General features: G+C 32.6%; 2 protein-coding genes across 2 annotated transcripts in view; both read right to left on the bottom strand.

The window, feature by feature from the left end:
* LOC140449132 (uncharacterized) overlaps positions 1–26,471 on the bottom strand; it is a 61,642-nt gene that overhangs the window by 6,076 nt on the left and 29,095 nt on the right. Inside the window, exons 5-6 of the mRNA XM_072542278.1 lie at positions 9,285–9,627; positions 2,929–3,083 (exon numbers count right to left, since the gene is read on the bottom strand). Coding sequence (XP_072398379.1) covers positions 2,929–3,083; positions 9,285–9,627 — 498 coding nt within the window. The remainder of the gene's footprint in view (positions 1–2,928; positions 3,084–9,284; positions 9,628–26,471) is intronic.
* Positions 15,341–25,769, bottom strand: LOC140448051 (beta-1,3-glucan-binding protein-like). The gene is made up of 4 exons (XM_072541099.1): positions 25,506–25,769; positions 17,481–17,620; positions 16,681–16,844; positions 15,341–15,962 (listed from the first exon to the last, which is right to left on the bottom strand). Exons 1-4 carry the CDS (start codon positions 25,722–25,724, stop codon positions 15,346–15,348), a joined length of 1,140 nt encoding a protein of 379 aa, XP_072397200.1. The 5' UTR covers positions 25,725–25,769; the 3' UTR covers positions 15,341–15,345.

Genomic DNA, 26,471 nt, shown 5'->3' with positions numbered 1-26,471 from the left:
GCCCAGAAACAAAGATTTTAAAACATCCCGTATTGAAACAGTTTTTATATCGGAGGAAATACTTGGGCAATATACCAGTATGTTTTACAGGAACTAACAAGCAACTTGACCACTTCATATTTTACATTAAGGGGATACATAGGTCTTGTATTTTCAACAAATCTAATTTTTTTTATTCCATGAAAGTATAGTACCTATACACGTACCTATTCAAGAGTATTTACACCAAATTTCAAGTAAATTTAAGCAATATTACCGGAGTTATAGAGATTTAAATAGCGAGCGGTCGGTACGTATGCAGATCGTAGTCAGTTTTAAAACTTCGTTTTTCCATGCGGTAGGCATGATTTCTCAAGAACAAATTGACCGATTTTGCTGAAACTTTATACAGTTCATCTGTATACTATTGTTTCATGACTGAATAAAGGGATTTTCAATCTGTCAACTCGTTCTTTTTGTGAAAGTGTTAAAACATAAGTTTTCAGTGTTTTATTGTTAGACAATCTTACAAGTTACAAAATTACTATTCAATTCGTTTCAACAAATTTATTTCAGATTTTTTGAATACCCATACTTCACATTAGTATGTTACTGTTGACGACCTTTTATAACTCTGGGATTTAATTATGAATAGCCTTTCATCTGTTCAAATCTGTAATTTTTGAAGAAACTTTCGACTATATTGAGATACTACAATGAGCAAATAAGGAATACTTATTTCTAATCCCTTCCTCAACTACTTACTTATTTCCAGATTATCCTGCAATTTTGATGGTTTCATATATTATCAAAGATATCAAGCTAAGACAGGACAAGGCCATAGAATGAACCATGAAATGGAAGACCAAATGAAGAATGAAAACGTAGTCAAAGTAATAAAAGATGATATGGGAACATTTAAGGAAAAGGAGACACATCTCATAAGAGTGATAATAAATAATAGATTGAATATCACTAGGTAAAAGACCAAGGGGTAGATCGAGCATAATATGAAAGAGATAGATAAGATTACTTAAAAATATAATAATAGAAAATACAGAAAACACTAACAGATATAAAAGAATAAAAAATATTGTACAAAGTAAAGGCATGCTTTCTGAAGTTTCTTAAAAAAACTCAAAGCCTCTGAGTTGTGCTGTTATTGGCGCATCTTAAAAATTTCACGAGTAGACTGGGTGACTAATGTTGAGTATGCACGTAGAATAGTGAACTGAGTTTAATAGTCTTATTTATTAACTTTATTTATTATAAAAATATTCTAACACTTAGTTTATTTAAAGTCTTTATTTGTACAAAATAACTAATTTATTTCACACTATAATTATATAATTTATTTACATTTATTACAATACGCGCGTTACATTTCAAAACTCGACGTGATATTATTTTCAGACTAACTTTCAAATTAAAAAGTCCCCTATTTATATAAAATATCCGTTGTTCTGGAATCCCCCTAATATTACCAAAGAAGACTGGCAGAAAAGAATCGCCAGTGATCAAAGTTGAAGAAAAAATAGTCAAAATTAATTTTAGCACATACGATATGTCCTACTTTAACGGTAAATACCTAACCTAACGGTATATACAACCAGCCGCCGCACTATATTTTAAAGCAAAGCTATCAAAACATGAGTTTTACTCTATTTCTTACTTATACAATATGTAGCAAATGATTAATTTAGAGGTACTTTTTTGGTGGGGATTTAACGGAGGGTCATGCACGAATCGTGTCACTTGACTTTGCGTTTTTGTTCAGTATTGTTTGACATATCATCATTGAAAGACTTAGCCTGTCACAGCGTCTAGAAATTATTTACCTGTATTACGAAAATGGGCGTTCCACATGTAATGTGTTTGGTGGGCTTAGAGCAACTTTTGGTCCATACAATCGGCATATCTAACGCACACTTCACTATATCCTCAGTAAGTTTAAAACTTAGTTTTTATTATTGGACATAATATACGTGATCAAATAGACCACATTAAGTACGTACTGGATAAAATATAGCGGCGGTATCAAAGAGTGTTCGCGAAAATAATGAAGAATCGATTCTTTGCCATTCTCAACAGCTTGGCTTGTCGTATGCAACAACTTGATGTATTTTACGTGCGGATCTTGGTTTAAAAGCAAACAAAATCAATTAGTGCAAGATCTGAAACCGATCGACCTTCCAAGTCGTCATCGTTTTATTCGATGGGCTCTTGATAAGCTAGCGGAAGATCAACTGTTCTCGAAAAAAATTTTGTTTTCCTATGAGGCCCATTTGGAAAACAAAATGCCCGCATTTGGGGTGATAAGCAACCCGAATAGTTTTAAGAGTTGCCTAGATAATGTGGCATAGTACTTCTAAACTTTAGTCTAGGGGCTACGGAAAGTCCAAAGTCTACATAAATAAACCGGCTACGATTGAGACGTTGGAGGCCAATATTACTTAAGTCATTGGCCAAATACTAATCGAAATGTTCGAATGCGTAATCAAGAATTGGAAATTCCGAACGGATCATCTTAACCACAGTCACGGCCAATATTTAAAAAAATATTTATCTCTATTTATCTCTTTTAATCTTTATCTCTAAGAAGTAATTGTAAAGAAAAGTTAGTTGTAGAGAAAAGAAAAAGTACCTATAAATGAATCACCCACTATAAGTTGAATTAAACTACGATTTATTAGATCTTTATTAGATCTATTAGATCTAAATCTAACGTTTAGGAGCACATTCTGATTTATGATGTTCTTCTCTTCATTTCTGTTATTTGTTATGGCTTCTATGTATTTAGTATTAAGTTAAACTGCTGATCATTTTAATATATAGTATTTAGTATTAAGTTAAACTGCTGATCATTTTAATATATACTCTTTGCTCAATATAACCTTGAACCTTATTTCATAAAAAATATACTATCGATAAAACAATAAAAACTCTTACTCATCAGCAGGAGAACCGCCATTCACATCGATTGTTCCAGAGTAGAGAAATTCGTTACCATAATCATCAGCTACGAAGGTTGGTCGAATGTGCAAAATACCATTTTCAACATAACTATTACTTCGGTTATTTGTGTACCATTGAAATTCCCAATTCTAAAAATCAAATTTCAGTAAATATACAGCAACCGTGTGATCTAATACCAACTAAATAACATTTAAAGAATTTTCATTCATGTATTTAGTCGCTTTAAACATGTATACCTTAGTAGCAGCACTGATGATGGAATATTTATTCCGAAAAAGTTCTGCGGTTTAGCCCGAAAGGGTTCTTTTAAAAATTAGTGATCGTATCGTATACAGCTACTACAGCAAATTAAGTTTTCCTTGTGGATTTAAATGTTGATAACGATATATTTACAAAATTTTCAAACATATATATGCTTGCTTTAGTACTGATTTTTCATTAGTTGCAATCATGTTAAGCATGGTGCCAAGCCAAGTAAAGCCAGTTTTATAATGTACATCTTCTTCTTCTTCTTCGTCTAGCCATTCACGTCCACATCTGAACATAAGCCTCTTCAAGTCTTCCTTTCCATTGTTTTTTATTGTACGCTACTTGTAGCCAATTTTTCCCGGCAGTCCTTTTCAGATCATCTGTCCATCTCATAGGAGGTCTGCCTCTGGGTCTTTTGTGTTGGTGTGGTCTCCAGGTTAAAATTGATCTGTGCCATTTGTTTAGATCGCTCCTAGCTACATGTCCAGCGTATTCCCATTTCAACTTTAATGATTTTTGCACCACATCGGTGACTTTGGTTTTCTGTCTTATCCATGTGTTTGTTTTATTGTCCTTAAGTGATATACCTAGCATTGCTCTTTCCATCGCGTGTTGAGTGACTCTAAGTATATTCATATTCTTTTTTGTGATTGTCCATGTTTGTGCCGCATAAGTTAATATCGGAATAATGCATGCATCAAAAATTTTAGTTCTAAGATGTAATTGAATTTGTTGATTTCTGAGTATATAGTTCAGTTTACCGAATGCTTCCCAAGCTAACTTTCTTCTTCTTTTTATTACTTCAGTTTGAATTTCCCTATTTAGTATTATTTTTTGTCCTAAGTATATATATTCTTCAACTTTTTCTATAACTTTATCGTTTATTATTGTCACGGTGTCTTCGCAGTGCATGACTTTTGTTTTGTTTAAATTCATTTTCAGTCCTATTTTAGAAGATTCGGTATGTAGTTCTAAAAGCATGGTTTGCATTTCTTGTAGGTCAGTAGCTATCAGGATTATGTCATCTGCAAATCGTAGATTACTGAGGTAGCGGCCATTGATGTTTATTCCCTTATATTTCCAATTTAGGTTTTTAAAAACGTCCTCCAAAACTAAGGTGAACAGTTTGGGTGATAAAGTATCTCCCTGTTTGACTCCCCTGTTTAATGGTACAGGGTTCGTGTGTTCATTTTCATTTAGGTAGTATGTAGCTGTAGCTTGGTTCATAGTTTCTTTTATTAAGTTAATATATCTGCTGTCTATTCTACAATTTTGGATCCTTAGCCTTTTCTAAAACCTGCCTGTTCATATGGTTGGTATTCGTCTAATTTCCTTGTTAGTCGAGTAGTTATGACTTTGGTGAGTATTTTAAACAGGTGTGACAGTAGGCTGATGGGTCTGTAGTTTTCCAATTTTCGACTATCACCTTTCTTGTGTAATAAGATTACTTTAGAGTTGTTTCAGCTCTTAGGGACTTTGCCCTGATGTAAACAACTGTCCACAAGCTTAGTTACAATTGCAATTAGTTCCTTACCTCCTTCTAATATCATATCTGTGGTAATATTATCTTCTCCTGCAGCTTTATTTCTCTTCATATTTTCCAATGCTGTAGTTACCTCTGAAATTGTTACTTTTGGCATTATTTCTGATCCAACATTTTTTATTAATTTCCGTGCTGGTCTCATCTCATCATCTTGTTGATGTGTTCTGTAAAGTTCTGTGTAAAATTCTTCTATTCGTGTCAGTATGTTTTCTCTAGTTGTGATTTCATTTTCGTCTTTTCCCATTAATGATATCATCTGACGTCGTCCTAGTGTCGGTCTGAGGCATTTCATACTCTTATTTTTTTCAATAGTTGTTGTTATTAAGTTTTCGTTTTCTTTTCTTTTTTGTTGTCTGATTCCTTTTCTAATCTGCCTATTAAGTTCTCTATATTCGTCGGTTCCCCTTTTGTTAGATTTATTTAAGATCTTCCTTCTTTTTATTTGTTGTAATATTTCTTTGTCTAATTCATTGTATGTTGTTTTTGGTTTTTTCAGTTGCAGAAGGCTTTTATTCACTGTTTCGGTAATAAGGTTATTCAAATCATCAATATCATTGGAGTTTATCTGCTGCATGCTAACTTGATTTAATGCATGCGCTATATTTTTATTAAATTCACTATTTTTGATTTCTTCAGATGTCCATTTGTATCTTTTTTCATGTATTCTTTTTCTTTCTAGTTAATGTACATACCTACTTAAAAATATAAAAATAAAAACTGCATTATTAAACCACATGGAATAAAAAAAGTACAATAAACGATTACAAAAGAATTGTTTACATACAAACAATAAATACCGAATCTCAACATACGCAAGAGAAATGTGAAATAAATCAATGAAATCATTGTTAATACAAAAAATAGCCTTACTTCCTATATAAAATAATGTGATCAATAGAGTAGAAAATGTAATAAACGTATATGGATTCAGAGAACAAGGACGAGGAGAAGTAAATAAATCGAAAAATAAGAAAATCGCCTTGGGAAGCAATTAGATACAACATGATTCTGAAGACCAATCGTATCGATATGATCCTAGTAAGAACTACATCGAAAAGTGTAACTAACATAGTCTAACCTCCACAAGAAAAAGGAGCACTAAAGAAAACAATCACTTTAGCTTCAAACCCTTTGATTTCTATACAATTATTAGTACGTTTAATAAAATTTACCATATTTGAAAAACTATATAAATATTTTTAGTTTAAGACAGTGTGTGGTAAATGATGTAATTTATTGAAGGAAATTGAGTAATGTGTTGATTTTTGAACCTAATCTCTAGATTGACGATCGGAAATTCAGTACAAATTCTAGGATTTTTGGTTTCGGTTAACCGCAAAACCTTGACATAAATTCCTGAAATTGGAAATAAAGTAAGTAACAGTTATGTATTAAAAGCAAATTATATATCTACAAGTTAATCACCTATACCTACATAAATATATTTCAATAGAAGTAGATGATTGCATTTTTTTAAATAAGTGCTCGACCATTCTCCTACACGTATTTCGAGGTTTCACCTCTCGTGAGGAAGCCTTGTGGTAGGTAACTCGAATTGAAATAAAATGCTGCTTATCTATATGACCGTTATAGTAAGATAACATGCCTATGTACGCTAGTAGCGACTTCTATATAAAGCAACAAGAAGTCAGCAGACTTCTCTATTCTGTGGAGAATTAGGTGAACTGCGAATTCAAGCTTACTAGAAGCAATTGGACGATGCTAGGAATAACCTTTTATTCAGACATTATATCTACAGTTTACTACAGTTTTATGTCCTCCTGTTCTTGTGATCAATGATGATTGTTGTGTTGCCTATCCACCATCATGATTTTGTTTTTGATATATTTAACTCTGGACCAAATCTGTTACTCTCATTTTCAACTAGAAATATAAGATCAATTAGGTCTTCTCGGCTGTTGATAAGTAGGTCTGTATCATCGGCAAAGCGTAGATTGTTTATTTTTCCGTCATTGCTTAAGATTATTTTTTCCCATCTGGGTGGAATTCATTTAAAAGTGTGTCAAACACTTTTACCGTCTTCTCTCGACTTTTCGATCATTTGTATTATATTCAAACAGTGTTCTTGTGTACCCCTATCTTTGGAAAACCGTCCGTCGATTTTTGTTTTCATACGTCTACCCGGTTCATTTCTTATAACATAGACTCGATAAAAATACACTGACCTTTATAAGGCGGTGCATTTGTATCGATTTTTAATATTGTGAACAATTTTTTCTGGTTAAATTAAAAATAAAAGTGCATTTCTTTTAACAGATAAAATAAAAATATACTCTTATTGAAAATAAAAAATAATTCCTAATAAAATAAGAAATAATTATTTATGTCCTATGGAAATTATTCAAATATTTGACCTTCTACGGTTGAATAGTATCACAATCTGTCATAAAAACTTCTGCGGACAGATGAAAGAGTTTCTGCTGTAACAGAATTGACAACTTCTCTTATTCGGTTGTTTAATTCATCCAAATTTTGGGCTCTAGCCTCAGGATGATCGTAGATGATGCTTTTTAAATGTCCTCAAAAAAGAAGTCTATAGGTGTAATATCTGGAGATCGCGCAGGACACTTAATATCGCATGTTCCACTGATAACTCGATTCGGGAAAGCATTGTTTAAGTGCTTCCTAATTATTCCAGCGTTGTGAGCTGAACAGCCGTCTTGACGAAATCAAACATTCTCCAGATTTACATAAGGAAGATTGAGAATAGCGGGTAGAACATGATTCTATAACAAATCGAGGTATACTCTACTATTCAAGTTGCCCTCAATAAAAAATGGACCTATTATGTGGTCTCCTAAAATGCCAGTCCAGATGTTAACTTTTTGAGGACGTTCAGTCGGTAAATAATACATCTGTGCTGGTTTTCCCCCGCCCAATACCTCGTAATGAAAAGATTGTGTCTACCTACTAACTAAACAGAAAATTCATCAGTGAATAAAATGTTTTTAATAAAATTTGCTTTGTCATTAGCTTTCGTTATTAGAGTTTCTCAAAACTCCATTCTTCTAAAGTAGTAGTTTTCGAATATTTAAAATTCTTGTATTCTCTTTCCTCAAATTTTTCTGGTGACACTTCTTGACATTTTCTGCAATTGTTGAGGCAATAACAACTCTCAAAATTTTTAACAATGTTATGAGTTGACTGCACGCAACGAATTGGTCTCCCCTTAAAAAACACAGAAAATAAATCTACACACTGTTGTTCCGAATTACCACCATAAAACCATTTTTTTATTTGAACCTTTTCTGCGGGCGTATAAACAGACATGTTTAGAAAAATAAATTAAAAATCTACGCTCTTATTGCTTTAAACAACCACGGTATAATGACAAAATATTGGCGACGGGTCAACAGAGGTTCGTGGAAAGTCGACGGCGCGCAGTGTTGCCGTTTATAGGGTGTATATCTAATTTAAAACTTAACGTACTGTATATATTGAAGCTTAGCTATACAATTAATTAATTAAACAAAGAAGAACGAATGACTGGCTTGACGATAAATGTTAGATTATAAAAACAGAGCATAATTACTGATGAAACAGAGGCACAGAAAATCCACCGAAGAAAGATGGGAGAAAATATCAACAAAGAACCTTAAAGAACTACTATAGATAAGGAAGGTAGTATATTGACAGAACAGTAAGAAATACTAAGAAGATGCACTGAACATTTTAAGGAGGTAGATAGAAGGGTGGCGAACCCTGATATACCATCAATACACCAGCAGTAGCCAAGAGTAGCAGTAGACAAATTAAAGAATAATAAATCCTCGGGAATGGATCAAATAGCATCAGAGCTACTGAAGGAAGGAGGAGACGGATTACTAAAAACAATACATGAGCTAATAATAGATATACGGTTGAATAAGCAGTTACCAGTGGAGTGGAAAGTGGAATAGAGGTATTATAGTACCATTGCATAAAAACGGAAACCAGTTGAAACTACCGTGGAATTACGCTGTTAAACACAGCATACAAAATAATGTCCAAGGTTATTTATGAAAAGCTTACACCACACGCTAAAAAAATTCATACAAAATATACCAGGATACGCATATCATAATATCTTTAAAAATATAACGACTGCGTTAAATGGAACATGTGGAAAGAATGGAAGAAGGCAAAATGCCAAACAAAATGAACAAACTGTGCCAGTGAAAAAAAAACAATAGGAAGACCGAAACTGAGATACATAGAACAAGTAGAAAAGAATTAAAAACCTTAAAAATAAAAAATTGGAGAAAAAAAGCACGAAACACATCTGAATGAAGAAGAATCCTGGAAGAGGCCAAGTCCCAAAAAGGGTTATTGAGACAGTGATGACGATGATAAACTACACGATCTTTTTAAATAAAAACTATACAAATTTGGCCTCAGTGTATCGGAATCATAGCACGTATTAAAGTAAACATTGTTATCTAAATAGATATATTATACAACGGATAATAAGTTTTCCTGTTCCACTGTTCGTTAGTTATTGTACGAAAATATAATAATAAGTTTGTAATGTACTTACTCCATTTCCACTAAGCGATACTTCGTGTTGCCATTTTTTCAAATCCAGATTATTAAAGTCATCTTTAAAAATCAAATCACCTTTACAGGGCAAAAGGGGTGTGTGAGTACCACTTACAGTAGTGATCGTTTTTTCACAACCCCGTAGATTTTGAAAAACCAGTGCCATAAACTTGATTAAGTTCATATTACCGCCTTTAACGAAATTAATCTCGTACTGAAATGCGTATTTAATATTTTGGTGTATTTTATTCTTATCTATAAATAACGTATTTTTATAAACTACCATTTGGTTAAACCATTTTTTATTTAATACCGTATCTGAAAACTCTGTGGTGATTTTTCTTAGTCACCAAGGTTACGGTTAAGATACTACATAGTTCAATGTTCTTTCCAATAGGAAAATACTGTTTATAATACTGTATTATTTTATTGGTAATAACAAAAAGAGATAAAACAAAAATTGAAACTTTAACGAGCAATGGAAATTCTCAAAAAATTATATTAAACAACAAAGAAAGTAGAAAAATATAGAAATCTAAAAAAGCCATTATTACTATCATCACGGTGCTACAGCCCTTAACGGGCTTCGACCTTCTCAAGCTTTCTGCACCATTCTGCTTTATCCCTTGCTGAGATTTTTCAGTTGGCACCACCGATCCTTTCAGCATCCTGTTTATCCGCCTCAGCTTTGGTCGGCCCAGTCTTTTTACTCCCAGTGGCTGCGCATTCAAGTTCGTTCTCCTTTTTATGCAACGGTCATATTAAGTTTAAGCTCCATTTCTCAGGCATTTGCTCCTTAGACCAAATTTTACAAACTATTTTTGCATCACTTTGTCGATCTGCTCTCCACCGTGTTTAAATAACTCTGCTGCTATAAATATTTTTACTTACTTTATAGATGAAGGTTCAAATTCCTTATTTCGGTACTCCAGTTATACGTTGTTAGTAAGTTCCCCTTTCAGCAACTCTCGAAAATGTCTTTACATGATATATTCTTTGTTGGTAAGCAAGTTGCCACCCTTATTATTTCAGATGTTGATTCTTGGCTTGAATCCTGTTCTGATGTTTATTTGGTGATAGAATTTTCTTGTTTCTCCTTGATTCATATGAAGCAGTTCTAATATATCGCTTTCTGATTCTCATTACTTTTTTCGGTGTATGCGTTTCTCCTCTCTCCTGAAGTTTTTTTACTAATCCATTGTTCACCTAATTCTTCGTTGTTGCATGTTTGTAACTGCCTTGTTCTTCTTATCTGTTATTTTTTCACTCTTGATCGAACTAGTCGTTTCTCTCTTGGCTTCGGGATATTTCCGAAAATAATAAAGTACTATAGTAGAAGCCACAGTCAGAATGCAGCGTTGGTCTCACGGCACGCAGCGATGCCGCTTATGTTGCCACAGTAGTAGGTGTGTAGTAGTTTGAGCAATCAGGACCGTACGCGCTTCGTTTCAAAAATCTTTATTAATTAATTTAAACGAGTTAAATAAGAGAATAAACAAAAAAGAAAAAAATAATTCTAAAAAAATGTCTATATACATAAAATATCTAATACCTCGTATACTTATATATATATATTATATATATATATATATATATATATATATATATATATATATATATATATATATATATATATATATGGAAAAGGATAATGCGAGTGAATAATAAAAGTAAAAAGTAATGGCATGTCTCGCAAAACAGAAAACCAAAATGGTATATCGATGGAAGGCAACCGTATATACGTATTTTTGACTATTGTTCGTCTTCAGTACGGTGTAGCCAAGTTAGAAAAGGACCATATTAACTTGGGAAAGGATCACTACAGGAGCAGTGCAACCAATTTGTGGCATTATAGTTAGAAGACCCTGATGGTTTCCAGGGCAACAACTAACAACAACCACGAAGAAAGCTACAGCTACCTGGGGAAAGGAATGCCAAACGTTGAAACGTTTCAACAAATGGAAAAGGATATTGCGAGTGAATAATAAAAGTAAAAAATAATGGCATGTCTCGCAAAACAGAAAACCAGGTAGCTGTAGCTTCCTCCGTGGTTGGTGTTAGTTGTTGCCCTGGAAACCATCTTCTTCTTCTTCTTCTTCTTCTTCTTAACATGCCATACACCAAAGTGCGTAGGCGACTATCTCAGTACTAGAATTCTGTTCTTGGCGGCGTGACAAAGCTCGCCTGTATTGTGTATTCCTGTCCATTCTTTAATATTCCTTAACCAGGATAATTGCAGCCGGCTCCTCTCCTACCTTCGATCTTCCCTTGTAGGATTAACTGTGGTATTTCATATTTTGCTCCTCTCAATATGTGCCCAAGGTAACCAATCTTGCGTTTTTTAATTAATTTAAAGAGTTCTCTTTCCACGCCGGCTCTCTTAAGGACGTCATCGTTTCGAACTCTATCCACCCAAGGTATGCGCATCATTCTTCTTAATCACCACATTTCAAATTAATGACCTCAAACAATTGAGGTAAGATTTATGTATAACTTTTCTAGCTTCTCTTGTATATTTACATACTGTTTAAAAGTGGTCCATATATCTATTGTTATTCACTGGGTTTTATATATTTAGCTACACAACTACACAAATCTACAAAATTTGTAGATTTTTATTTATACCCTTTACCGAAAAAAAAAGTGAAAAAAGTGAAAAACGTGGTTTTACATTTTTCTCTGAAATTTTGAGGTTAAGTAAAAAATATAAAAGGTGTAGATTTTTTTATTTTCTACAACTTTTGCATTTAACATTTCTCTCTAACACCACAAGTTACGACGTTATACATAAAAAATTGTTTGTCACCCTTAAAAACCACCCCAATATGACTTCCCTATGACTGGACCCAGTTGGTGGGAAACTGAAACATCATTTAACATATTTACTAACGTTTTAGAGCCTCCATATCCTGATGGTTAATTTTTTCCGTTTTAAAACCGGATCGAAATTGATCTAATAAATTTATAAAAATTTCACTTTTTTGTTTCACAGCTGAAGACAAAGTAAAGGCAAAGAAGCTCCAGCTATGACTTTGGATTAAATTAAGTGACTTGTATATACAGTAAATAATAGTTATAAATTAATATTGTATTTTAATTATTTTTTACAGGTTGAATTCACGAATAAGTCACGTGAAAATTTACATATTTCTTCACTTCCTACATCCACGGTTTTATAGAAAATTATCAGATTATCAACGTAACAAAAATATGGTAAATTTGCCGTAACAAAACTAGCTATTATGTCAAAACAAATCGTATACAAGTTTGTTATATTAACATTATATCTTCTTTATAAACACAAACTTCAAGCAAGTTTATTGCATTGTAACTAGAAATTTTGATTTAAACTTGCTGCAAGTGTGTACAGTTGACATGGCAAACTTGAAGTAAACCTTCTTGTTTGTTATATCGAACTTGTTGCAAGTCTGAATCAAGTTTATATTGTTATCTGAGAGGGTATCCTACGCCATATGTAGATAAATCTAGAATCAACCAAAATATCAAGAAGAAAAACAAGTAAATTCCCCTATTAAAATTAATTTTTGCCAGGTTCCTTAAAAGGAATATATGAATTAATAAAATGGACCACAATAGAAAGTCAAATATTAATAAAAAGATAAATTAAGTGATTACGTACCCCGCCTCCAGCTAAAGTTTGTTCGTGTTGCCATGTTTTCATATCTAATGTATTAAAATCATCTTCAAATATTAATTCACCGCTGCATACGGCATTAGGTGCATGAGTACCACTAACGGTTGTTAATGATATCCCACAACCGTGTATATTTTGAACCAATGCCGCAATTAGGCAAATAACAATCATATTACCGTCTTTTCACAAAACTAATCGCTTACTAACTTAATCTAACACAGAATGAGTTTTATACGTATCAGTAAATAAATATAGGTACTTACCTAATATTATTTAAAATAGGCAGCTACTTCATATTATAGTTTTAAAAGGGAAAATAATAAAAGACACACTTCAATAGGTGAGATAATGTCCATTTTGTAATCCGCAAATAAGCTGTTTGTTTCAATATTTTTCCAAGGCTATGAAGATTAAGTTGATTACAATAAGCTGGCTGTATTTTATAAAGTCCAATCATCATTTATTAATAATAATTGTCGAATTTGAATAACTTTTCAGATATGCATAATTATTAATCGTTAAAACTTTGATAGAAATAGTTATAGACAACTTGATCAGTGGCATAGAAATTGTACAAATGCAATTTTTTATTGTAGTCGAGTTTTATCTGTATACACTTTTGATTAATTTAAAGAACTGCAAGAGATGCACTTTCATTGTTAGTCTAGGAATAAGATTTTTCTCGTGACGCTGACACGACCAGGCAAACGACAGTTGTTTTGAATAGTACGGGTCTCTATAACAAGATATCTTGTTATATCTCTCTATATCTTTCTTGCAGTAGATTTTTTAGATTTATTAACAAATTAAGGTCAACAAATCTATATATATTTTTATTACCTGTTAGTGATACTGAAATCAGGAATGTTTTGAATAGATTTAAAAATTCACACTGCACGGATTTTTATTTCTTAAACAAAAAAATAATTGTGGAAACAATCGATATAATTATTGACAAATTAATTATACTTTATAATAATTGTCTTACTGAAGGGATTTTTCCAAATGTATTAAAAGTAACCAAAGTGCTACCAGTGTTCAAAAAGGGAGTTTATGAAATTGGAAATTATCATCCCATCTCAATCATTTCCATTTTCGGCCAAATTTTCGAGAGTATTCTAAGTGTTCGTTTAATAAAATATCTAGAAAAACACAAAATACTTCACTGTAATCAATATGGCTTTAGAAAAAAGTGTAGCACTACACTAGCTATACAGAAAATTGTGAGAGATATAGTTGATGGCTTGGAGGAAGGTCATTTTGTGTCTTTGACATCATGTCGTGGTAAGATATTTAATTGTAACTAAATATTTGATTACAATCAAGTTTTGATTAGCGTTCGAACAATCGGACCTTAGACTATTAAAAATTGTAGGACTTTTAAGTATTAAGGGTCAATGATAAGCCGAGAAAGATATAAAATGAAAATTTCACGGGCAAAACAAGCCACGAAAACACTCCATGGAGTGATATGGAACAACACTCTTACCAAAGAAAACAAAGAAGGGATCTTTCAAAGCATAGTGCTGAATATTAACCTATATGGAGCGGAAGTATGTACAATGATAACAACAATACAAAATAAGATAAGAACAGCTGAATTGGACAGAAGAAATGTGGAACAGAATGGAAGTAAAATGCTCAATTACAAAAAAGTTGGAAAACAGAGCCCTGCAGTGGTATGGGTATGTACAAAGAATGCCAGAACACAGGTGGCCGAAAAAATTATTGGACTGGGACCCGCCGGCAAAAAGACGGAGAGGAAGACCTGCTATAAGATGGAAAACGTAGGTACATAGGAAATGATATGACAGATAGAGACCTCAGAGAAGGTGACGGGAGAATAGAGTGCCGTGTAGGACAAAAACAGAACTTATAATAGAAAAAAACTGAAGAAGAAGGTATCATTCATCGTTAGCATACAATAAACACTAAGGAATTCTTCTTCTTGATGTACCTATCCGTGACGAATGTTGACGATCATTATGGAAATTCATATCTGTGTATCAGGTTGTGAGGTTCTCTAGCTAGGATGTTGTTCTTCTTCCTAGACCTCGCCTTCCAAAAATTGTTTCCTCCAGGATGGCTTGTAGGAGGGCATATCTGGATTAATTTCGCATAAAGTGTCCGAAGTATTGTACCTTTGGAGATTTTTTTTTATTAAATTACTAACATTTTCATCTAATTAATCCTAAAAGTAAAGATTTTCAAAAAACAAACAAAACTTGGGCGTTAATGGGTTAATATCGGTATGATAAAAGCTTCGCATCAATAATGGAACAATATTTTTGAAGTGAATGTTTTATCAAGTCATTTTACTGTTTTTATATAAGGAAGAAAAGATAAACCAAAATTTTTAAATAAAAGTTTTATTTATTATTTCATAATAAATATATCCTTATATCTATATTGCCCATACTCTGACGTAATCTACTTTAAGATGAGAATCGTCTGTGCCCAAATTCCAAGTTGGTATCCACTGCTGCCTGTTCCTCCAAAAATCTGTCATACCAATACGGTAGGGAGAAGTATGAGACCACGGCTTTTTACCTGATCTATTATCAGCTTCATCAGGAAAGAAGTATCCCCCAACAGCCAAATTAAGAATTATGTGAAATTCAGCATCGAAAGGCGCCATTTTGCTTGATCCTTTCCATAGATTAGGTAATCCAGTCTGCTGTAAATTTCCGAGCTCCCAGAATCCTCCAGAAGGTGGTACAACTTTTCCAATTTCTGTATCATCTAAAGAAAATTTTATAAAATCGGGGGTCCACTCCACTTGGTATTTATGATAAGCGTGATCAAAACCTTCAGGTAAGGTTGTTTCGTAGTGAGTTTGAGCATAGCGATTAGTTTGTGCATTTGCGCCCCAATGTAAAGTAGTACTTAATAGAGGTGTACCAATATTTTGTCCGTTAGGTTTTATCAGTTCTTTGTTTCCTCTTGTTTCCATAATATCTATTTCTCCAGATGAAATCCAATCTCCGTTTTCTATCCATTTATTAGGTAGCAACCAAATTGCTAAAACACAAAAATATTCACATATTAAAATACGAAAATATGCAATATTCACAACGTGCAATATAGTCTAGGGGCCAAACTAGGTCAACGTGGCATTTTTAATTCTGATATGAAAAGGATAAATTTCGATCCGAGTGGTCAAACAATTGTTATAAACAATTTAATTGTTTATAAGACTCTTCTTGAAGTAGCTCATTTTAAGACTCATTCTAGCCAACGATGACCTAGCTGGCCTCTAGACTAATAGACGATACAGATCTGGAGTTGTCCAGTATAAAAACTTTATTTAAAAGCAACATTAAAGGACTTAGGTAGAAAGAAGATAGAAACATACAAAAACAAAGAACATGGAAGAAGGACATAGCACAAGCCAACAAATTCTACTAATTTTTTTTCCAAAACATTAAGGCAGCAACAATCTTAAAGACAAATCTTAACTAAAATAATTAACACAACTTGAATAAAACCATAATACAGAAACTGCCGCATTTTTTTAAGATTTTGAGCAATTTAGCTGTTATTTTGCGTTTAACATTTCGATTTAAATGAATCTGTCGATTTAAAGGAAAATATCGGAAGAAAATCTTAATCATTGTAAATGGCAAGGCACTTTTTTTTCTCCATATTAAACAGAAACAATCAAATTATGAGTCCATTTTTTTTTATGTTAAAGTAAGGATCATCTAAGCTGAAAATATCGTATAAAAATAATACCTACCTGGCCATAACCAATCTCCTGTTGGAACTTTAGCCCTAACTTCAACTTTGCCATATATAAATGAAAAGGTATCTAATGTTCTAAGACGAGCACTTTTTACTGGATTTAGTATTTCAGCTGGTGAGCCTGTTCTTTTACAACCAAAATTGTGTGGATTAGTACACCTAAAATTACAAATAAAGAAAATAAATTCATATGTAATTAAATAAAGTTAGATAAAAGGAAGAGTTTAAAAGAATAATTAACTTGAACAGCAATTAACTATCATTTTAACTGTTCAAATAGCCTTCATCCTATAACGAAAACGTTACTCAAATAAATTGTCTTTCTGTCGTATTTCGATAATATTCGCTTCATTTACTATTGACTATTCATACAGACGGGCGAATATACGTGATACTCACTACACCCCATATCGGTCTGAGACCGAGTGTCTAAGTTCACCTCTACTCCACGTAGGATATACTGGGTGGGAAATATTTCATCCCCAACACGTCACGTTCCAATGACTAATATTAAACTATATATAGCTATATAGGACCACCATCATTAGCCGTTTTGGGTCCACTGCTGAACATAGACCTTTCGTAAATAATTCCATTGCATCCGATCTTGTGCACCTTGAATCCAGTTGTGCTAGATGCGAATGTCGTCCGACCATTTTGTCGGAGGACGTCCTCGATATCGATAGGCATCATGTCTAAATCTCTATTCTAAATTTTTCTTCGTTCACCTTTCATATCTGACTTTGAAAACATGGGTATATGAGTATACTTTTTATATATACGATTAATGCTTACTTGTTCCCTAAATCTACGGTAGCTGACTGTAAAAATTGTTCTCCTAACTCGTCGGCTACAAAAGTTGGTTTTATATGTAAAATTCCATTTGAAGTATAGCTGTTGTTTCTGCTGTTTGTATACCACTCAAATTCGTTGTTCTGTAAACATAAAGAAGTCAGATAGTACCAATGTAAATACAATATATATGTTACTGTGAAAGTTCCAAATTGGTGGGTGTCGACATTCACCAGTGAAAACTATAATTGGACACACTAACGTGTGTCCAATTATAGTTTTATCAAAAAAAGTTATTTTTTATAAAAACTTTTGAATGTTTTAAAACCTCAAATGCAAGCATCAAATACTAAATTTCTTCAGTCATAATACACTTCTCCAAGAAATTAACGCACCACTTCAATAAATCAATTTTATTTGTAAGCAGGCAAAGAATAAAAAATAAAACTTCACCAGATTTATTCTACATTTTATTAGTAATTATAACAATTTGTCTAATCATCAGAAAATGTTGAAGTACAGGAGAAAAAAAAAATAAAACGGAAAATTCTAAAAAAATAATGATAGGAAAAGTAAACTAAAATATGAAAAAAGTCTTAATAACGAGTGTTTCCACCTCTACTACGTATAATAGCCTCATCGTTGGCCCATACTTAAAATTAATTGCCGTATTTCATTGTGGTCTAGTTCTCTCCAAATCTGGATCAGCCTCTCTCCCACTTCCTGTAAGTTGTTTGGTTGGATCGGTGTCGCTCTTAATCACCTACCAAGGATATCCGAGAGATTTTCCATAGGATTTAAATCCGGACCATGTGCTGGCCATTCCATAGTGTTAATTTCTACCTCTTTTAGATAATTTCTGACGATCTGTGCAGCGTGAGGTCTGGCATTATCTTGCATTAGTAAGAAATTTTCACCGATATAAGGAGCGAATGATTCTACATGTTGCTCCAGGATCTCCAAGATGTACCTTTCAGCTGTAACAGTTCCATTTTGTATGACCACTAGGTCCGTACGTGCGGTCAAAGAAATACCACCCCACATCATAACGGATCATCCACCAAAAAATGGGGTGAGTGAGAAGTTACACTGAGTATATCGTTCGTTGGATCGTCGCAACACACGAATACGTCTGTCGTTATTGTACAAACAAAATCGGGATTTATCAGTAAATAGCACTCGTTCCCAGTCAGCCTCTAACCAATTAACGTGTTCTCTGGCAAAATGTAGTCTCCCCCTTCGATGCTCTGCAGTTAATAGAGGACCTAGGGCGGCAATCCTAGGTGTTAAGTTGTATTCCCTAAGTCGCTGGCGAACAGTTTCAGCACTAATTTGTATAGAATGCACGTCTCGAAGCTGAATTTGTAGACTTCTATGTGTTACAAAACGTTGTCGAAGAGCAGAAATTCTTAATAATCGGTCTTGAATAGGGGTAGTTACCCGGTTTCGTCCTTGCCCTGGTCTGCGAGTATGATTCCCAGTTTGGAGGAATCTTTCTAACACTCGTAAGACGGATGTGTGGGACACATTAAACCGACGACCAATTCTTCGGTAACTCCAACCTTCTTCCGACAGTATCGCTGCCTGGGCACATTCATCTCGGGTTAAATTACGTGATTGACGCTCCATAATAAACACAATTAACAATAATGAACAATTAAACAATAGCCGAACAAAATTCGTGAATACTTGGAAATTAGTATATTTATTAAATTAGTACATTTTTTGCTTCTATTTGTTTTGTTGCAAAAAAAAACTATAGGGATAAAACACAGTCAATAAATATAGAGTGTACGAATAGCATATACAAGGAGCTTGCAAAATATAACATTACAATGGAAATTTTTATTAACGCTAATATATTTTAATATTTCAAAGTGATGCGTTAATTTTTTGGAGAAGTGTATATTTGGTTAGCCAATTCTCAATCTGTCAATGTATTGTATGGTAAATTCGAATAGCGATTGACCATGCAGCGGCATAGTATAAAGGTATAATTAGCAGTTTTGGCTTTTCCACTAATCTAAAACTTTTTTAATGTATTTAAATGTATTTAAAAGCAAAATGATTAAGACATATATATTCATTTTTTTCAATTAATATCTTGTGAATCCCAAATTAAATTATATATCGCAGATGCCAGAGACAAATACGAATAATAAATAAGGTTTATTTCAACTGTATAAATATGTATGTTATATAGAAATAATATAAATAAATTGCAATGCTTTGAACTCGGATGATACTGTGTGAATAACAGTTCAAGGTTAGAACTGGAAGGATTATTAAGAGAACCAGATTATCTTTTTTAGGAAATCCCATCGAGTTTGCTGCAGGTTTGTAAATTAATTAACTCGTTTGCGTATATGTATAAATATGCTTTATTTTATTTTTATAGTCCGTATAGTGTGGTCGACACACTGGGAAAATATCCTGATTTGTTTTTTTGCACATTCTTGCTTTAAATATCTTATAGCGCTTATAGATAACTTAGTGATGTAAATTTTCGTTCCTTTTGAATATTTGTAACGATTCGTTACTTTAAATTTCAATGCCCTGTACTTTATGTTTGTTACTTTCGGTACTTTTAGGCTTCAGTTTTTGGTACTTATTATTATTAATGAAAATAGTCCAAACTTGGTTAACTGGAATTTTATTTAACACAGTGTGGTCCAACCTTTTAGACGTTGCGGGCCGTATTAAATTTGAAATTATTATGAAGGGCCAGTCAACTCGACTCGTTCAAAAAAGTTTATTTTAAAAAAATATTAGAAAAACGAAATATTATTTATAAGTATTTTATTATGGTGTACAATTTACATGTTATGTTTAAAATTTAACATAAAATAAAAAATCAATGGGATATTTGAGGCAAGGGTTTATCCTCTACTAACTTTTGCACGTCTATATTCATGCTAGTCGTAGTGAGTCTAATACACGCTTCCAGAGAATCCTTTTCCATGCGATTACGTGTTTTAGATTTAATATGCTTCAAAGCAGAAAATGTACTGTCACATATATTCTTCTTCTTCATGTGCCTTGTCCGTTCCGAACGTTGGCAATCAACATGGCTATTCTGACTTTGTTTACGGCAGATCTGAATAGTTCAGCAGATGACAATCCGAACTATTGCCGCAAGTTTTGGAGCCACGAGTGTCTTCTCCTCCCTGGACTCCTTCTGCTGTCTATTTTCCCTTGAACGATCAGCTGTAGTACTCTATATTTATTATGTCTCATAACGTGACCCAAGTATTCCAACTTTCTTTTCTTTATACTTATTCCTACCTCTCTCTCTTTACCTATCCGGCGTAGTACCTCTTCGTTGGTCACGTGCTCAGTCCAGGATATACGTAATATACGTCGGTAAGCCCACATTTCGAAGGCCTCTACTTTTTTCATCAATGTTGCGGTCATTGTCCACGCCTCTATTCCATATAACAAAACCGGGAATACATAACATTTCAGAAGTCGAATTTTGAGAGGTAGGGTGAGGCTTTTAGAGGTGAAAACTTGCTTCATGCTAGTAAACGATGCTCTTGCCTTTTCTACTCTTATACGTATTTCCTTCGCTTGATCCCAATTTGAGTTAACTGTTGTTCCCAAGTAGATGTACGAATCCACGTGTTCAATTCTTTCATTGTCTAATATCAGTTGCTGTGGTGGTTGTTGGATTTTGCTTACTAACATCCATTTGGTTTTGTGATATTTAGTCTGAGTCCGTATTGTGCACTTGTTTTTTGTATCTTACTCATTAGGCAACTCAGTTCCTCCATGCTACTTGCTAGAATCACAGTGTCATCAGCATACCTTATGTTATTAATTATTTCTCCATTTATCTTTATGCCTTCTGTGCTTACCTCCAGCGCTGTCTTAAATACTTCTTCTGAGTATATATTAAAGAGAATAGGAGACAAGATACAGCCCTTTCGTACCCCTTTCTTGATATCAATTTTATTGGTCAATGTAGATCTTACTTTCACTTTAGCTGTTTGACCCCAATAGAGACTCGCTATTGTTCGAATGTCTCTATAGTCGACTCCGATCTTATGGAGAACTTCAACGTTATCGAATGCTTTTGCGTAGTCTATAAAGCATATGTACACGTCTTTGTTCATATCTCTGCAGCGCTGGATGAGTACCTGTAGACTAAAAAGTGCTTCTCTTGTCCCAAGAGAATTACGAAACCCAAACTGCGAATCTCCAATGTTATCCTCGCATTTTTTGCTTATTCTGTTGTAAATTCACATATATTGTATTCACATATATTGTATTCACATATATATGTACTACCAAACATTGAATATAGTTTCAGCGCAAAGTTACGAAGTTTAGGAAAACGATCCTTGGAGACTAACTTCCAAAAGGTACTAATGTCTTCATTTTTCTTTGCTTGAAAAAACGAATCAGACTGTAGTTCGCACAGCTTTAATTGGTATTCTGCTGATTGGTTCTGGATGTTGACTCCCATTGGATTGTTAAAAAGCTCAAGATCGGGGTTTAATGCATCAAATTCCGAAAAACTTTCATCGAATTCTCTTTTTATTTCTGTAAGAACTTTTGCAAACCTGGAGAAATCGACCATGGTTTCTTCTTGATTTATTTCAAAACACGCAGGAAAATGTGTGAGGTCGTTTATTTTCATGCAGTTCTCGAAAAGATAAAGTTTTTTGCGAAATGTCTCATTTGACCAACCAACTGTGATACTGTCTTATTTTTCCCCTGGAGCTGTAGGTTTAATATGTTCAAGTGAGAGGTGATGTCTGCTAGAAATGCCAGTTCATGAAGAAATGTTTTGTTCTTAAGCTTTGTTATAAATACGTGCGTGTCATTGCTTTTGCTCTATCGGTGCAAATGCAAGAGCACTTTTGAACGCCGCCTATATTTTTCACAGTGTCACTAACTGCTTCAAATATATTTATACCTTTGGTCCCGTATTCTATGTGGTACAGTTTTAGAAGTTCCTCAGTTACACAAAAATCCTCACTGATGCATCTAACAAAAATTAATAGCTGATTTTTGTCAGTAATATCAACAGATTCGTCCAGGGCTAAGGAGTAGTACAAAAAACATTCGTAAATGGACTCAGAAAGGACACATCAAATGCAGGAGAATTATTTGATGTGTTAGAACATCGAGAAACCTTCGCAATGATGATCGTTAATGTCGGATAATTCTGATATGTCATGTGAAGAAGAAAATTTTTCTTTAGAATGGTCAAAAATATCTAAAAGTTCACAATAGGTTATACAAAAAACCGAATTAGAATATTTTTCCCAGCGTCGTCGACAACACTACCCGGACTATTACGAAATTATTTTCTACTTTTAGAAAATGTCTTTTATGTGGCAGGACAATAATTGCATTAATTTATCTAAGACTATTCAGAATTTTGCCGTTTATTAAAACATAGATTGAGTAATAATTTAATAGATTAATAATTAATTAAGTAATAATTAACAATTCAATACATTAAAATAATTTAAATCCAAATTTATTTTTTTTTATTGTTTATTCATTTATTTATTAAACTTTCTAAAAAACAGAAGCGGACTATTTATGAGTAGAATAAAAATAAATCCTTTTACTAACAATAGGCGTATTTGTTATTTAACAATTAATTATATAAACCAATTATTTAAAATAACGTTGTTATCTACCTATTTTCATTTTTTTAAATAAATTTCTCAAACGAAAGTAATTTTCGATGTAGACAATCCTTTTAAGTTGCCATCACGAAACGCCACTGATAAATATAGAGAATTAACAATTCGCATAATTTGTGCTGATCTAATTGTAATTTGCTAAAATGCATCGTGAATATGTCTATTGTTACAGCTGGATCACTGTAAAGGGCTGCATACTACCTATTAAAATGTACGGAGATTAAATTAAAATATTGGGAACCGATATAAACGAAGTATTTGATTGGAAACTCCTAAAATTAGTAGATCAAGTTACATTTATGAGTTACCGTCTCAAATTTCTTGTCAGGGTATATACATATCTTGTAAAGCATTATACAGATGAGGTACACACACAAACATTTAAATTAGTGAACGAAGGAAACATCCCTATGTTAACGAGACTGTTTAACAAAATCTATAAATGTGGTCGAATTCCACAAGTTTGTTTGAAATAGGCCATTATTCCTATGTACCCAAAAAAATCACAAAGTAACAAATGCGAACATTTCAGGTTAATACGGTTAATGAGAAATGTTCTAAAAATCCTACTTCAAATAATTCATTGCATTATGACACATCTAATGTCAAAAAGTTTAGTTGAGTTTCCTACTTAAAAAATCCTATAAATATGTTCCTGTTTTTTTCAGAAGTACAGGGTGTTAAAAAGTTTTATGTTTATTTTCGTTTTTTGCAAGTAATATTTGAAATAATGTCGATATTTCGATGAAAATTAGGATTTGGATGTATTTTGACATGCAAAATGCTATCCTCCTGTTTTATCTTTTAAAGTTAATTACTTAAAAAACGCCAATTGTAACGTATCCTTGCGTACTTGTAGGAGCGTTATTTACGATAATTAAAACTGTCACGTGTGATCATTTTATTTAAGTTTTTAAATTTAATTAAACAAAAAAAAACAGGTGAGTTTGAATAATTATTTGATAGTTTATTATTCAATTATATTTAAAATATGTATTACAGTGTAACAATTACTGCTGTAGTCTGCTTATTTTAGATAATACGGCCTGGTCGATCTGTCCTTCTATTTGTTGATAGCTGGACCACTTACGAGGAGGAGAAAACCCATATGTTCCGTTTTAGGATTATGTCCAACAAAGTATGTGATATATGAAATATAAGTGATGCCGTAGATGCTGTGAAAAGTGGTAATATGGGTATTAATGAAGCCGCCAAAGCATTTGAAATACCCAAAACGAGTTCAAACGTCGACTAAAAACAAATAATATGACTAAGATAAATCGATTGGGTCCAGAATGTTCTTTAGGAATTACTGTGCTTAGCTCAGTGATTGTTGATTCCAAAGAATTCCAAATAAATTTAGTTAGAACTCTTTTTAAAACGAAGAACTGAAAAAAAAATTTCTCAGCTGGAAAGCTGAAAACACCTGCAATTGCACGAGCTTTAGGAATTTCCAAAGAAACACTCGATAACTACTTTTCTGATCTCGAAGAATTATGACCGAATATAATTTTTATGATAAACCCGAACACATATTTAATACTGACGAAACAGGATTACAACTCAATACTAAATCCGGTCAAGTTCTAGCCGAACAAGGTCCAAAATGTGTTCCTGGCGTAAGCTTTGGGGAAAAAGGTGAAACGATCAGTGTAATAGCTTTGCTGTAGTGCAAAAGAGATTTTCTTGCACCCATATTGAATTTTTAAGGAGAAAAATAAAACAGACTAGTGACATGAAATGCCACCGGGTTTCAAGATTAGGATGTCTGAAAAATCAGCATACGTTAACAGTGACATTTTCTTAGAATGGCTACAAATACACTTTTTGCCTAGACAGCTAGCAGGTTAAACCTTATTAATACTAGATGGCCATACATTCCAGACCACCAAATTTGCAGAATAAAACGAAATAATTTTATTTTGTTTACCATTAGTTATCTATTTTTTTTTATTCTATTTTTTTTTAATTTATAATTAAAGGGACTTACTAGTTCATAATCTAATCTTAGAAATTATTATATAATATGTTTTAGGCTAATTTTCGCAAAAAATTGTTTGTCAAAATTTATATGCTTATATTCATCCTTTTTTGTATAATAAAATACTTTTTTCCCATAAAATCGTTATGGTTTTTAAGCGCTTTTTTTCGTTTCTGTATGCTTTTAAATCCGAAATCTACACATCGGCAATGCCGGTTGTTTAGATATTTGGTTCTATTATAAGATTTATATTTATATATTTTATATACCTACCTTTAATTAATGTTTATAGCTGAATGTAAGATAAAATAATTATGATTAGTATCAAACCTTGAAGAACGTAATATATATTAGTTACTATAGTATATATAATGCATTACTTACTCCACCTCCAGCTAACGTATCTTCGTGTTTCCATTTATCTAAATTCAAATCGTCGAAGTTATCTTCAAATATAAGATCACCGGAACATATATTTTTGGGTGCAAAGGGTCCACTAGCCGTGGTCACACTTCTTCGACAATGACAATGAGAGTTCACTTTACAAAACGCCACTAGCACGAAGACAAAAAGGACTTTCATCTTGTTGTATGTAGGCGTCATTCTTTGCACAAAGTATTGGATAGTAAATGATCAACGTTTATATACCTTGCTGCACTAAATAATATCGATTTAATGCATAATAATGAGGTCGGGATTAAGTATTTGGAATTACCACATAAAATAGACAGTATGTTTGACTTATTGAACTATAAAAAGTTGTTTTTCAATATTATTTATCTTAATAAACATTTTACTCATCAAATAAAATTTGTTTATTAGTCTTGCTTTATATTTAAGAATGTATTGATTTCTAAAAATATATTCAACTAATATATTGTATTAAAATATACTTATATTAACATTTTAAAAGCGTATCGTTTGACATTTAAATGCTTTTGTTTCTGTATGCATTAAAATAAAGAATTGGAGAACAAATTAAAAAAAAATGCACAATATATTGTATAATAATTTAATTTAAAAAAATCATAGAAGAGAAACTTAATATCCGTTAAAAGAAGTCAAAACTGAACAAAAACAAAGCCAACCAGTGATAAAGCTCATTGGATCAGCAGCAGAAGCTCTAAAATTAATTAGGGGTATTTGAAACGTATGTTTAAGAGTTATTAAAAAAAAATGTAATATAAATTTATTTATAACATTAGTACATTATAGTACAACATTTCAAGAGTATTATCTAAAATTTTGGTACAAAATATTAAAAGTTGAGCCAATGAAAGTTAATTTTCCAAAATGTAAAAAAAAGAAACGTCACTTTGCGGTGTTCATCGTAACTTATAACTGGATCAT

Source organism: Diabrotica undecimpunctata, chromosome 8, assembly GCF_040954645.1.
Source record: "Diabrotica undecimpunctata isolate CICGRU chromosome 8, icDiaUnde3, whole genome shotgun sequence".
NCBI classification, from domain to species: Eukaryota; Metazoa; Arthropoda; class Insecta; order Coleoptera; family Chrysomelidae; genus Diabrotica; species Diabrotica undecimpunctata.
Note: the sequence above shows the minus strand (reverse complement) of the source record. Positions and strands in the feature narration are given on the sequence as shown.